Source organism: Numida meleagris, chromosome 3, assembly GCF_002078875.1.
Source record: "Numida meleagris isolate 19003 breed g44 Domestic line chromosome 3, NumMel1.0, whole genome shotgun sequence".
NCBI classification, from domain to species: domain Eukaryota; kingdom Metazoa; phylum Chordata; class Aves; order Galliformes; family Numididae; genus Numida; species Numida meleagris.
The window spans coordinates 109,817,814-109,833,610 of NC_034411.1; the positions used below are offsets into that span (position 1 = coordinate 109,817,814).

At 38.1% G+C, this 15,797-nt stretch overlaps 1 protein-coding gene across 1 annotated transcript; it reads left to right on the forward strand.

Annotated features, from left to right (window-relative positions):
- Positions 7,095 to 15,471, forward strand: LOC110396517 (cysteine-rich venom protein-like). The gene is made up of 8 exons (XM_021392165.1): positions 7,095 to 7,154; positions 7,511 to 7,561; positions 9,056 to 9,175; positions 9,675 to 9,762; positions 11,540 to 11,685; positions 13,020 to 13,114; positions 13,646 to 13,734; positions 15,063 to 15,471. Exons 1-8 carry the CDS (start codon positions 7,095 to 7,097, stop codon positions 15,188 to 15,190), a joined length of 777 nt encoding a protein of 258 aa, XP_021247840.1. The 3' UTR covers positions 15,191 to 15,471.

A 15,797-nucleotide genomic window follows, 5' to 3' on the forward strand; every position in this document is an offset into this window, starting at 1 on the left:
GTGATTAATTTCATCGACCTTTAGGCATCTACAATATAGAAGTCTACAGCTGAGTTAGTTGCTCTAGGCTTTATTTAGAGAAAATGAAGTACAACAGGCATTTTTATGTTTTTGTGGGGATAATCTATTTTGGCTAAGTAATACAGGATGGAATGATTTACATCTTGGATGTGTCCATTTTTCTCTATATGCCATCAAGAGAGCTGCGCCTGACTAGTTTCAATGACATCAGAGAAGTTAATTTCCCCAAACTTAATGAAAATATCCAGTCAGGCATAAAAAAGAAGATATTTTCAGGGGCAGGAGGCGAGAGGTTAGTAGATCAACTTTTATTAAACATTCAAGAATTCACATGTCTTTCCTAGATCTTTTTGTAACAGTAATGCTAATATTGAATTTTCTGTTTAGGGATAACGAGGCATTTCAGTTTGGTGAACTACACATAACATAAAAACCAAAACCAAAGCAGCACAAAGAAGTAATGCAATAGAAGAACTCAGGTACCCATCATGTTACAGATTGAAGTACTAAAATTAAAAACCTGTTGGCAACATTATCTAGTACAATAATGAAAGTCCAATAGTTTAACTGAGAAGTTTAAAAAAGAGATTGGGAAAAAAAGACTTGTTGAGATCACTTTGTTAGCTCTAGCAGAAAGAGGCAGCCGGTTAAGATTCTGTTAGACCTAAAGTACACCATCTCCCATATATAGTGAATATGAGGAACTTACAGAAAGACATGATTTATGGTCATCCTGCACTGTGTTCCATAAGAAAAGGCTATAAAAGTCACTGCAGGAACTGCAGTAATACAGATGCTATCCTTATCCTATTCTTTTTTTTTTCCCATGCTTTCTGAGCCAGGCATGAGAGTAGGGGAATGTGGACCATCCTGAAAAAATAAATCAGGGAGAGCTCACAAAGAAAAGCTAGTGGATTAATCCCAAGGGTCAATACTAGGGCTAACACTGTGAAACATCCTCATTAATCTGGGTGATAGGGTTTAATCTGGGTTTGCACATGGTACAAATTTGAGAGGAGTGGCTCATGCACTAGCTGGTTGTGCTGCCAATTAGAGGGACATCAAAAAGGCTAGAGAAATTAACCAACAGGAACCTCATGAATTTAAGCAAAGAAAAATGCCAAGTGGGAAAATAAGCTCATACATGAGTACCTATTGGAGACCACGTGCCCGGAAAGCAGGTTTGCAATGAACGACCGGGAGGCCTTGGTGGACAACAAGCTGAACATGAGCTAACAATATGCCCTTGTTGCAAAGGTGGCCAACAGCATCCTGGGCTGCAGTAAGCTGAGAGCTGCCAGTTGGTCAAGGGAGGTGATCGTTCCCCTCTGCTCAGCATTTACTGAGTGTTGAGTCCAGTTCTGAGCTGACCAGGATGAGTAAATGTGGATATACTGGAACAAGTCCAGTGAAGGCCCATGAAGATTTTTAAGGGACTTCAGCATTTCTCATATGATGAAAGGATGAGAGAGCTGGAACTGTTCAGTCTGGAGATGAGAATGCTCAGGAGGAATCTTTTCAGTATGTACAGACACCTAATGGGAAAAGGAACCAGATGGTGCCTGATTCTTCTCTGGGAGAAGGAAAAGATGAGAGGCAGTGAGCAAAAACTGAAATACAGGGAATTCCACTTAAGCTTTAGAAAAAAATGTTGTTTACAGTGTACATAGTCAAACACTGGATCAGCTTACTCAGAACTTCTGAAGTCTCCCATCTTTGGAGACATTCAGAACCTAAATGGACATGGCCCTAAGCAAACTGCTGTAGGTGGCCCCGCTCTGAGTTAGATGACCTGAAGAGGTCCCATTACAACTTGCAGCTCTTCTGTGATTCTGAGATGAATAGATCTAAGGCCTCCATCAAGAACCAAATGCTCTGAGAAGGAAAAAATCAGCTGAAGACAAATGAGATCCAATGTTTGGAAATGGAAGGCATTGAAATGGAAACTAGAATTCTTTTATGAAAATGCATATATAATGTCTCCATTAAGAGACTGAACAATAGAGCAAGAGAGGTAATTTCTAAGCCTATAATTATGCAAAGTGTGTTTTTGACAGTCAAGCTAATAGGTTATAGGAATATACGAAGTGTCATGGAAGAATTTCTATTCAGAGAAATGTTACAATAGGTTAGGAAGCTGTTCTGAATTATTTATAAATGTTACACTTGAATGGGGATCTGATTCAGGATTTCTCTGTGTATTAGGCAGAGAGATGAATGACATGAGCATAACAGCTAGTCTCAGGTTTAGTATCCACAGTTCACTGATTGCCTGAATGTAACTTTTTTCACTAGTAATAATTACAATTTCCTTACCATGAGGGTGGTCAAACACTGGAACAGGCTTCCTAGAGAGGTGATTGATGCCCCATGCCTGTCAGTGTCCAAGACACTTTTGGATAATGCCTTCAAAAGCAGCCTTTAACATTATGTTAATCCTGAAGTGGACAGCCAGTTGGACTAAACGATTGCTGAAGGTCCCTTTGAACTCTTCCATTCCATTCCATTCCATTCCATTCCATTCCAATCCATTCCATCCCGTCCCATCCCATCCCATCCTATCCTATCCTATCCTACCAATTCTAATCTTATTCTTTTCAAATGATTGTGCCAGTAACATTTGCTTTCTCATAAAATAATTAGAAGTGTCCACTGTAATTAATTAAATGATCATGCTTGTTAACAAGTAAAACAAGTTTACGCTGGCACCTTTCCAGTGTAAACAAGATAAAACCACACAATCAGAGAATACTTTTGGTTGTACAGGACCCCTGAATTACTACTTTACACCCATATTGAAAATATCATCAGCTTGAAGGTTAAATTAGTTTCATCAACACTTCATCCAAGTTCTGACTATCTCCACGTCTACAAAATCTATCATATTTCTAGGCAATCTGCTTCAAAGCTTAACAAGCCTCACTTTAAAAATCATTTTTCTTTATGTCTAGTCAGAGATCTTTACTTCATGTCCATGCCATGAAAGGGTCTGGATCCATCTTTCCCTTTGCCAACATAATGGCCCTTTTCTAGACTTCCATTTGCCAATATCATTCTCATACTTAACAGTCCAAAACTGGATGCGTAAGTGCTCAAAAGCTGGATTTAATCAATGTTCTCAGTACTCTTGCTATGTAGTAGCTAAGGCTGTGCAGAATGTGCTTAGCCCTCACTGTCACAAGTGCATGCTTTTGACTCATATGCAACTTGTCACTCACAAGCAACCCTCAGTAACTTCTTGTTAGTGTTGGTCCTTAGCAAATTGGTCCCTCCCAATTGTTTACTTTCAGATAATCTCTGTGAGATCACTTCTCTAGTTCATCGAGGTCCCTCTGAATGACAAGCTTGTTGTCCATCATATTGACTGCTCCCTCCAATTTGTTGTTAACCACAAACCTGTTGACAGCATGTTCCTTCCTATGTAATTGCTAGGCATCAAATCACAGCACTACCTATTTTCCAGTATAGAAAATATATTGTGATCCCAGGTAATGTGAAGCAAAAGAGCTGTTTGAAGTCATACTTCAGCAGTGACTGGTGTAGAAGTTTTGTGATTATATGGAAAACATGAATTTAAACAGAAAAATAACAACGTTTCATATAATCACCTACAATGGCAGCTGCTTTGGTCAGTAATCTCTTCACAGAGATTGTGGATAGAAACAGTCAGTGTGCAGACAAATACTCTTCTGATCCAGTGGTATTTTTACCTGTTCTCATCTTACCTAATGTACAAGGAAATGCCGAGTCAGACTACAGTGTGTGCTTTAATATTAGTGCACACAGTAATCTGTTAATCTTTATCCAATACTGGGTGAAAGTATAATTTACAGAATTATCCGTCTCTCTTTCTTTAATTTTTACGCTATGGGATTGATATAAAGAAGCCATATCATGAACAGGAACTTGGCCCAAGATACCTTTACTCCCATAGAAAAATCAGTGGGCAAGATTTCATCTTGGTTACAACAATGTCAATCTGAAGACATCTCTGTCGCCAGCTGATTTTATTTGCATTGCTGGAGATTAAGATCAAGCATTACTACAACTGGAGGTTTCAGTCATTAGCAGCAATCTTTTGAATCTGGCATTCCTATTGACTTCAAATTTCACATGTAAGGAGCAAGGCACACAAAACTCATTTCTGAGTATTTCATCTCATCCAGCACAAGAAGTAGGAGGAAATAAAACACAAATAGCAAAACTCCTTGGAAGAATGCGCACATGATAAATGTGCTGTTCCATCTGGTCACCATTTGAATTTTTTAATACCCATGACACTGAGTCACCTGGTCCTATCAGGAAACAGAACAGCTATAAATCATGCTCCAGTGAAGAGCTCCAGCCACTTCTACAACCACCTGCAGAAGGACGGACGAAACTTCCAATCTTCCTGGAAGCAAAAGGTAAGATTTATAATGATTTGTTTGCTTAGATTACTGCAATTCTAATAATATAATACAGGGCAAGCAATACAATCATCAGAAAGCTTCTGATCTCTTCAACAGTTTAGGACAGTCAAAGAAAAAGGATTTTGTTTGGTGAAAAGTGAGGATTCAGGAATCAATACTCTAATGCAAGATGAAAAACAAAGGAGACAAAATGGATGAACAAAGTAGATGGAGCTACCATCGCTTATTTTCAGAGTGGGGAAAATACCTCTTTGTACAAATTACCACTCTTGTGCAAACTGTCTGATAGTCATATAGTCATAGAATATCCTGATTTGAAGGGGACCCATGGAAATCACTAAGTCCAGCTCCTGACTTCACTCTGGGCAAGCTAATTCTTACACCATATCTCTAAGAGTGCTGTTCAAATGCTTCTTGAACACCAATGGCGTTAGGGCCATGACCAGTGTCCCAGGGCCTTTCTTCCAGCACCCTCCAAGTGAAGAACTTTTTACTAAAGCCAATGTGAACTTCCCACACTTCAACTTTAAGCCATTCCCTCACGTCCATTCACCAGTCACCAGTAAGATTTTGTGCAGCAGTGCTCTTCAACTGAAAAGGCTACTCATGTTTGTCCATTTCAGGTCTTTTCTAACAATAATAACAATTAATGGGAATTTATTATTTTTCATTTTGTTATTTTGTAATAGAAATTCAGCTATATGAATAATTTAGAAAATGGTGTATGTATATAAACATACATATTAGAAGTGAGCACTAAGAGAAGTGATGGGAAAAACATATCCACACCAGTTTCTTTCAGTGTCAGCTCTCTGCACACAGATGGAGTTTCAGGAAAGTCAGTAAGACTTGGCACGTGTCCTGATCTATGTTTGATTGAGGGGAGCAGAGGAGGGGGGTAGAGAGACTGATTTTAGGACCAGTGCCTAGAAATTAATGCAGAGCAATTAAATTTACATCTCTCAAACTGTAAGCATTTGGTTAAAATCAGTGGGATTGCCAAAAGTATGCTCATATCTTGGAGCAATAAATCCACTGGCTCTTAAAAAGCTTTCCAATTGCATTTTTAAAATTTTATCATTTAAAATTAACAATTATAATTAATTGCAATTAAATTCATTGAAAATATTACAGTGAATGAATGCTTTGGCTATGTTTTTAAACGAGCTTCTTCAATTTGTTTGCAAAATAGGCTCACAATTTAAATGAATGGTTATCTTTCCACTGGAACAAAGAATTCATATTTCTGTATCTTAAGTGCAAAAAGGTTTGTTTTCTATTTGCTCATCAGCACTAAAAAAAATGTATTTTTGCTTGTAACTTAAGTACAGGGAAAAAGAATCCCCATGTCTATTTACTTTCGGTTAAGAATGAAGTGAAAAGAATCATTTTTCACTTTATTGGGACTATAATCTTCTGTTGTTCTGCACGTAGGTCAGATATACCACAGCTAATTTTCAGAATATTTCCCAATCTGTTTTTTGCTCAGATCAGCTAGATCTTTCTCCTCCAGTGCAAGGTAAGCAAGCCTTGTCGTACCATTTGGAAAAGGGCAGTGTATTCTCATCCACATGTTCTCCATGAGCAGGAACACCTTGTATTTTATACAAAGTGGTTGCCTCAGGATAAAGAGGTTTGACCAACTGGCCTTTCCATAGGGATAAATTAAAACTATGACCAGCAGTCCTCAAGACCAAGAAGTTAAGCTACTAAGACATCTCTGCAGCAACATGCCCTTAAATTCCCTCATAGTTAGAGGTTGGTAAAACTGCCAAAATAAATAGATTCCACTCTAGTCACCTGCTCTGCCCAAGGTAGTTAAGCAGAAACAGACTAAATGTAGCACTTACTTATTATTGATTGCAATCAGAAGGCAAAAATTTTAAGTGACCTTAATTACATGGGATGGTACAATGGGATGGTACAATGGGATGGTATGAAGTCTTCAGCTTCCTAAGCAAATATTCTTGGTCAGTCCAAAGGGATTGCTTCATTAGCTAGAGAAGGCTCCCATTTCTGTCATGAGCCATAGATTAAAAAAATAATAAATTGAAAAAAATAAAAGCTTTCTGAAACAACTCCTCGGGAAGACAGTGCTGTTCCATTTCTGAGTCCACCAGTTCTGTTCCAGCTCATGCGTGAGTCTTTGAGGTGCTGGTCATTTCAGAAAGGCTTTGACTCCAGCCCTGAATGTAGAGATCAGTGCATGGGGTGAGTGTTCAATGGCCCTTTCGAGCAATGCAGTCCAGTCTAAGCAGGCTAATGGGAGAAGGCAAAGTTTCAGGTTAACACAGGCACAGAAACAAGCTAAAAAGCAGAATCCATCCAGGTGCTCCACAGCAGGGCAATTTGCAGAAGTCTTCCTACAGGAAGGAAGCATGAATATCTTGAATTCAGGAGAAATTATTCAACCAGGATCAGGCCAGGAAGAAGAAGACACAAAGAAGATGATTCACAGAAATTTTGAAATGCAACATTGCAATAAACTTTATTTAGTTACTCCTAAAAATAGGAGGAGGAGAGGATGAGGAAAGAAAGAAATCATTGCCTTGCTGCTTAAAGAAAAGCCTGGGAATGCGCAAGGGGGAGATGTTACATGTTCAAAGTAATGAAAGCTCCATAAAGGGGAAAAACTTAATCCTCATTCTTCTTTTTTCAAAGATGATTCTGCCAGTAGTACTCCTGTGTCTTGCAGCTGTGCTGTGTCCATCCACTGGAGAGGTAGGACCTGCACTTTATATAGAGGAAATCAGAATGGGCCTTGAGGTACTCGTGGTCTGATGAATATGGGTTTCTTCCTATACGTACCAATTGTACTCAGAAAAAATCTGCTAAGATATCTGGGATGTGGAGAGCATTTATCCTTGAAATCTGACAGATGTTCAAAGCAGCAGACTGCCTGCACACTGGCATTCAAGATCATCTATATGCTTAGTGATACCTAAGAGCTGGATTAGCGGGAACGGCATGTCTCAGTGTCTCCCATTCACTTCCCACAGATCCAACACTCTTCCCATTAAATCTCTACCATTTTAAAGACAACAGCTTCCTAATGATCTGCCTTTCTCATCCCACAGGGCCTCAGCTATGTTCCTCTACCTTTACTCACAGCCTCATCCTCTCAACAGGTACCACCGATTTCCACCCAGCAGCTAAACTAACTAACACACTCAGCATCCACGTTGTGGTTCTTTTCAGCACAGATTTGGTCGGAAGTTGCTATTTTTGTTTCCAATATACTGATGTACCTAAAGGCTTGACTATGTTTCTCCCCTCTATCACATCTTGACTAAAACTACTACTTTTTTCTACAAATCTTGCTTCTCTAAGGCTATTTAAGCACCAAAGCTCATCCGAGTACACAAGGAGTGCAAGTGGTGTACTTGACTCACAATCAGTCCCACTGAGATTACACAAAAGAATGCGTCATCATCAAAATACTATGGCTGAATGGCATTTAATGACATATAATTAAAACTATAAATAGAATATGTAGTTTAAGTGATAGAATAATATAATACCCCTAGCTGGGAGGGACCCATAACTATCACTGAATCCAGCTCCTGGCACCACAGAGGAGCACACAAAAATCAGACCATATGTCTGAGAGTGTTGTCCAGATGCTCCTTGAACTCCAGCAGCTCGGTGCCATACTGGAGTCTAGAAGAACTATTAAAAGATGGAAAAATTGTATTGGATGTGACTGGATCATGGTGATCTATGAAAATAAATACATAAAAATAAGATTTTGTTAAAAATTTTAGCAGTGCTTTTATAGTGCTAAAAATGTCATCATTAATAAATGCATTGTGGAGATACATCCTTATATATGGGCTCTGTTTACTAATCATCTCATCAAGTCAATCAGAGCTGAGAGTGAAGTGCAGTATGACAGAAATAACAGTAACAACAAATGATGAGACATAATAGAGAACAATAGTCTGAAAATATGATGAGATTTTTAAATTTCTTCTCTCCACGATGCCCTCAGAAGATTAGTGAGAATGACTGCAAAGAGGAAGCTGAGTTCTTAATATAGTTCTTTTTTAATCAGGAAAGGCATTAAAAACTTTTAAAAACACTACCAATTACAGCAGGAGTGAGAGAAAATCTATGACATGAAAAATAATGACAGACTATTTTTTCTGCAGTGGGGTCTCCTGCTGAAGGTCAGTGGTGATCTTGTAGTCAAAGCTCATTCAACAAAACAAAACACAAACAGTCTCAATTAAAATTCCAAAGAAGAGGAACACATCATAGTCCTATTCATGCATTTGTCTGGTTTTTAGATCTGGTTTCTCCAAAATATCACGAGGGAAATTTGAGTAACAATGAATTAGATTTGATTTTGGTGCCTAAATTTAAGAGTCCCATGGCACAAGAAGTCTTCCAGGATACTCCAAACATCCATGGAGGGCTGGCAGATGGCATCCAGGAGCCAGTGGTATTCTTGTTACTGCTAACCAGGAGACAAAGCCTGTCACAGTACTTACTCCATCACAAGGATCATCTCCTTCACTGACATCAGCCTTTTGGTACTTTCACATTTCCTAGATGGTGTTCAGCATTAGTGACATTCACATTCTAAATACGCAAATAAATAACTCTGCCTTTCAATTTAGATACCTGAAGCTTCCCTTGCTCTGTCAACCAACAGAACTGATCAGCAAAAGTTGATTGTTGACAAACACAATGCCCTCAGGAGAAGAGTTAGCCCACCTGCCAGTAACATGTTGAGAATGGTAAGCTGTGTGCTATATATCTATGTGCTATGAGCAGTAGGCCTTCTGAGAGATCAGAACTGTATGATGGGTCACTTGGTTTTATTTAGCCACAAACACACCCTCCAAACATCTCCTAAGGACCTGGCACAGCCACTGCTGTGAGAAATACAAAGGTGTGCAGATGGAAAAATAATTCTGGAAAACGTTGCTGTCCATAAACAACAAAATGTCTTTTCTTTTTTTTTGGAGGAAAACTAAAAGGAAAAAAGGAGCTACAACGTTGTTCATTCCTTTCTGGTATACTCTTAGTCAGCCTTCTCAGTTTCTGGGTGTTTCCTGGGTTCACAGTAATTTTGATCCAACTCCCACCCCAACCACCCTTGTCAAAAAGGGGCTGCATGCAATTTTCTGACTCAAAGTGCAGTTTTCAAGTTTGGTTCGTTCATGAAGGATCAGTATGTGATTAATGCCTGAATGGTGAATAGTCTCTTCTTTCATTCATTCTGCTTTCCTGTAGGAATGGAGTCCTCAGGCTGCAGTTAATGCTCAGAACTGGGCAAATCGCTGTACTTTAAGTCACAGTCCTCCAAACCAGAGGGAAATTGGTAAGTTGAGTGCCAAGTGAATGCTGTCACTTATGGCATTAAAGTGAGCCGTTTAGGGGCATGAGGTTAGCTAAACTAGCTGATAAAAAAATGAAGCCAAAATATTCCAGTAATATATTTTCAGCATTGTGAATTCATACCTTCAGAGATGAGACTTTGCTAAATGCATTTTGTAATTTTATAATCATTTGTGTATTTATATTTATATATTCATCTAATTTTATAATGGTATTATGATTTTATGTAATTTTTATATAACTTTTTTTTTAAATTTTATTAAGCAAGGATGAGACTCACATTTCTAACTTCAAATGTCTGCTAAGGAAAGATCTAAACCAGAATTGGTCAGTGTATATTCCTGTAAATTAAATATAAGTAAATGGAAGGAAATTCTATTAAGATGAGTCTCATTTGTCCTAGTTTTAATATAATATAGATTGAATCTGAAAGCTGTTTATTCACTTTTTAGATGATTAGCTCAGAAAACAAACTTTGAAGCAAGGGATCTTATCCAAGATGCTCATAAGAAAGACTGTGTTAAAGGAAATTAAATGATCTGTTACCACTAATTCATTCAATTATCAAATTTATGTGAAATTCCCTACATCTGAAAAGAAAGGAAATGTGTGCAAAATTACTGCTTTTACTTTTCTCATGAATCCCATTCCTCAAACAGTAATTTCTGTACCAGTCATTTCAGACAACTGCAAGCACTGAAATATTTATGAGGTTTTCAGTTTTGATTTTGTTGTAATTTATCTTTAAAATTACTTGACTAAGCATTTGAGATGTCGTTTGCATGTGGTGTGTTTTCACTGGCACATGGGACAAAGGAAAAGTTCTGGATGTAAATCTGTCCAGTAAGTGAGAAATATTCAGTCCCATTCTCATCTCGAGTTTTCTTCAATGGGTGGAAAAAAGCAGTGAGAAAACATACTCAAAACATATAAAAAATAAGATAATGTTGATCCTTTTTAATGCTGTGGTCTGGATGTAACTATGTGAGATGCAAGGAGCAAAGGGTGAAGGTCCAAAACCCACTGGTGGTGCTGCTGAATGAGACAAGACCCATAACTTTTAAATTCTCTGACAATATACTTTTACCTATAAATATTTGGGGTGCTTAAATAAACACTTCGTTCCCTGGATATCAGGGTTCCAGCTACACTATCTTAGCAATAGCCACGGTGAGTGCCCAGTGTGACATTTGCTGCTGATTTCTGTCTATATACGATGTGGACTGATTTGCAGTTCCCCTGCTTTCTGCCAAAAAAAAAAAAAAAAAAAAAAGAATCCATTGGCTCTCACTGAGGTGAACCTCAGATGAGAATTGATGCATGCACAGGAAAGTTGATCAGGGCACCAAACCTGAAAAAAAAACAGTTGGTGAAATCACGTCACTATGGACAACTGTCTGTGTGCCAGATATAAATTAAGAATTATTAGGACTGTCCTAGTTTTATGGGACTGTGACTTGAATTCGGGTTGCCACCCACCTTCCACATATCAAAATTACAGTGATCAATCTGTGGTGTGTCTGTACAGGTGTATCTATAAATATACAGAAGTCTGTCACCAACCAAACTACCAGCCAAACAGGTTGGCCATGCTGCAAACTGGTCAAGTGGCAACATCAGCGTTGATTAACGTTGGTGTCGTAGCAGAAAAACATCCCTGCCATCTCAACTGGGATGAGAGCTGCCAGGAAAATTACAGCAACTTTGACTGGATCTTACACATCTGTCTTCTGCATTTCTCAGTACTTTTCTCTTTTCAGGTAAACAATGTGGTGAAAATCTCTACATGTCGACTGCCCCTTCCTCGTGGTCAGATGCTATTCAGGCCTGGTACGATGAGGAGAAAGATTTCAAATATGGAACTGGAGCAACAACAGAAAATGCTGTGATTGGCCATTACACTCAGGTAGATGCAGCTTCTTTGTATTCCATTCTAAAGAAGTAAATATTTCTATGTCAGCCAAGAAACACTTATGCTCTCATTATCATTAAAGGCAGTAAGTACGTTGGAGACATGAGAGTTATACCAAAAAAAGAACATGAAAATTTCCACAGTAACAGAATTTAAAATAGAATGATAGATGAAGTGTATTTTCATTTTTTTGGTGAGGAAGCATACTAGACAAGAGAAGTTATTATGCTTTGGTTTGAGAAAGCTGCTAGATAACACCAAATCCAGATAAGTACTAGTGTGAGTTCACGTGCATTGGGTAAAGCTGGAATAGATTTGCAAAAGGAGCTAGAATCATAGAATCACCAAGGTTGGAATAGGCCTCTACAATCATCCAATCCAACCGTTCACCTACCACCAGTACTTCCCACTAAACCATGCCCATCAGTACAACACCTAAATGTTTCTTGAACACCTCCAGGGATGGTGACTCCACCACCTCCCTGAGCAGTGTGCTCCAGTGCCTGACCACTCTCTTGGAGAATAAGAGTTATAGTCATCCCAGCTACCCCTCACTTCTGAAGCAGTGGCTGGGTACGATACAATCCCCCATCCACTCTGATGTCAGGCACTGAGCAGTCTGTCCACAGGAAGAAAGTTCAATAATTTTGTACTTTTAAAATTTTATTTCTTGTGCTTTCTACACTACCGGTCTCGGAACCAGGGGTGCAGATTGTTATTCTGCCACATCTCTTTTGGTTTTGTTTTTCTTCAGTGAAGTCCCCAACCATGCATACACTTACTCATGTGCCTGGCATGATGTGCACAATTATTCTTGCACACAGAGACTAAATATATTTCAAAGATTCAGGAAGAAAATTTGAAAATTTCTCAGACAAAAGAAGAATAAGGTTATTAAAGGATTGGGGATGGTTTAGTTACCATCTACAGAGTTCTGTTGCTTCAGGAAGTTTCAAGTTGGAACATGACTTATGCTAACCTCTGTTCACCTGCATGTAACACAGGATACAAAATTTTATACCACGGTTCAATTATCTTCCTTGACACTCTTACTTAAATGAAAATTTACATTATTAAGACAATTTAATTTAAAAGTTACACAAACATTTGTGATAAATTATTATCATTATGCCCAGATGATCTTTGATTCAGGCATGAAAGCAGGAAAACATGCTTTTCCAGAAAGATGGGACTAATATTTTAATTTAAAGGGCAAATAAATTGACTTAACTTAGTTGCAACTGTTTCTTTAATGCATAATTTTCTTTAATGATTTTCCAGTGTATTTGTTTTTCATTCTCCCATTATTTTTCTTCTTATATCTGCAGACAGTTTGGTACAATTCCTACCAAGTTGGATGTGCACTCGCCTATTGTCCTGAAAGGACATTCAAGTATTTTTATGTGTGCCACTACTGCCCTGCGTACGTATTGATTCTGTTACTGGACCTTTTTATTACATCATCAAAATAAGTCAGGAGACAGTGAAATCTGTAACACAGTGCATCACTCACAGCTGAGGAACAGGTCTAAGGAGCGTATTAAGAATACACACAGAAACATACCTGTCAAAAGAATTCTCAAACAACCAAAAACAGAAAACACGTAATGCAGACAGCGATTTTCTGATTGAATATAATTTGCCCCAAATCCCTAATTCTCATGATCACAAAGAAATAATTTCCCCATTCTACTTGAAATCTTGGTTCATGTAGGCATATAAATATATATATTTTCAATTACACCAAAAACACCAGTAGGGGCTTTAAGGCAGAGTGAGGTTTCATGAACTGTCAAAAAATAATTTTCACTTTCATACTATAATATACAAAAATTGTTTGATCTATAGTTACGACTGACCACGTTAAAATATGCATATATGTGTATAACTAAATGTTACTCTCAGATACGGTATAGTGAGTTTATATTTTATATTGGTAATGTTTATATTACAGGGGGAATATAATGGGTTCAATTGAAACACCCTACAAAGAAGGAAAACCCTGTGGTGACTGCCCTAATGCTTGTGACAATGGATTATGCAGTAAGTTTTAAGTGCTTTAATTGTGACCAAAGTAAAGTTGTAAAAAATACCAGCTGTTTTATCCAAATGGGAAGTTTTAAAGTGATAGGATCAAATGCCAGCCCAAAAGAGAGGTTATGACACACATCTTGTGTAGGCTCACATATTATTATAATTTATCTGCAGTTTTATGGAAGAATAATTGCAGTCCCAGACTTCACCACATCAGGTGCTTTGCCAAAGTGGGACAACCTGTGGAGTGAAACCAAAAAAGGAGTCTGTGAGAGGGGTGGACAAATGCAAGATATTAGCTGGTGTTACGTACAGTGGGATGCAGAGACATCCAGTTTCTTGGACCCACAAGAATAGATGAAGATATTCATATGATACCTCCATTAAAGGTGACAGTATCTGGGTCTCCACATGGAAACTCTCATGTATAAGCTCTAGTTGAAGGAAGATTCATTGACTGCATTGAGATCAGAAATACATTTATATCAATGGTAGCACAGAAATCTGAGCTCCAGATTTCCTGCTATTGTCTATCTGCTTTTTCACAGCCAGAAGAGATGTTCTCATCCTTGAATGTATGAAATACCAGAGAAGGAGGGGGATTCTTTTTCTTTCCTCCCCTTTTGAACAATGGTGGCACATTAGGTAGCAATAGCAACATGCTTGAAGAGATATCAGCAAGTAGCAAATTTGAGTTTTAAGAACTGCATCAGAAAACAAAAGCAGATGGTCTGAGTCATTAATATAAGTTGAAACCTAACTTTTATTGTGTAATTAGCCTAATACTCATCATGAGCTGTAGTACAAAGGAAGAAAGGAGAGAAACTCTTCAGCAGAGTCTGTTGTGATAGAACAAAGTGAAATGGTTTCAAGCTAAAAGAGGGTAGATTTTAGGCTAGATACAAGGAAAAGTCTTTTACTGTGAGGGTGATGAGTCACTGGCACAGGTTGTCCAGTGTTGTGGTTGATGCCCTATCCCTGGAGACTTTCAAGGCCAGGCTGGACCAGGCCCTGGGCAACCTGATCTAGCTGTGGTGTCCCTGTGCATTGCAGGGAGTTGGAGTAGATGGCCTTCAGAGGTCCCTTCCAACTCTAAGGATTCTATGATTCTCTGATAAATTTCCAAAATACTTTGAAAGTTCAGTGACAAACTTCCTTGGAAACAGGAATACTGTATATATGGTCAAAAATTGGGGATTCTGTTGTGGAATAAATGGCAACAAAGAGGAAGAATTGAAAGGTACAGAAATATCAGTGAAAAAAAGTATTCTGAAACGAAGTGTTGTAGGTTCTCATTTTCAATTTATAATTAATTTTGTATATTAATTCATTTTCAGCAAATCCTTGCAAGTTTTACGATGTTTACTACAACTGTCCTGAATTGGCAAAGACTTATGGATGTGACCATAGCTTTGTCAAGAACAACTGCCTTGCTTCCTGCAGATGCCAAAATGAAATAATATGATCAACTCTTCCCTTCGCAGACATCCATTTCCTTAGTAACTTCTTTCAGAAAAACAGAGTCTACCCTCCCTTTCCCATGTATGCACAAAGACTGACTTCTGCCCAGTGATACTCATAAGGAAGATCTGAAGGCCAATGCTTGTATTTTATCCACATTATGCTGTGGAAGTGTAGTGGAGGTGTTAAGTGAAATTTGTCATTTGGGTATTGGACATACACAGCGATCAGCTTCTCACACCTTTCTTTTCCCAAACTGTTATCTAAGGAGTACAAGTGAAATGTCTGTTCCGGAAAGTTCCATATGTTTCATATGTCCTTAGTGTACTAATTTAACTAATCTTAACCTTACAAACTTTGTAAACTCTGGTACTGTTAACTGGACAGGAAGATAAATGGGATTACCTGAAAAATGTAATTCTCAAAAATAAAAATAAAAGTTAGGAGAGCAGAGGATTTCCACTATCACCATAGTACTATTCTGTTTTATAATCTGTGTCTTTTGCTGACCTACATTCAACTGTAAAATACTCAGTTGCATATATTCGTTAAAAAAAAAAAAAAAAGGTGTCATTCATCTAAATTAATGATCCTCCTTATGGTATGATTAC

What these genes read in the sequence shown, in the direction of transcription:
- LOC110396517 (XM_021392165.1), top strand. Translation starts at nt 7,095, where the DNA reads ATGATTCTGCCAGTAGTACTCCTGTGTCTTGCAGCTGTGCTGTGTCCA. An exon ending in CAGCCTCATCCTCTCAACAG is followed by an intron (nt 7,562 to 9,055) that starts GTACCACCGATT and finishes CTTTCAATTTAG; the next exon opens with ATACCTGAAGCTTCCCTTGC. An exon ending in TCCAAACCAGAGGGAAATTG is followed by an intron (nt 9,763 to 11,539) that starts GTAAGTTGAGTG and finishes TTCTCTTTTCAG; the next exon opens with GTAAACAATGTGGTGAAAAT.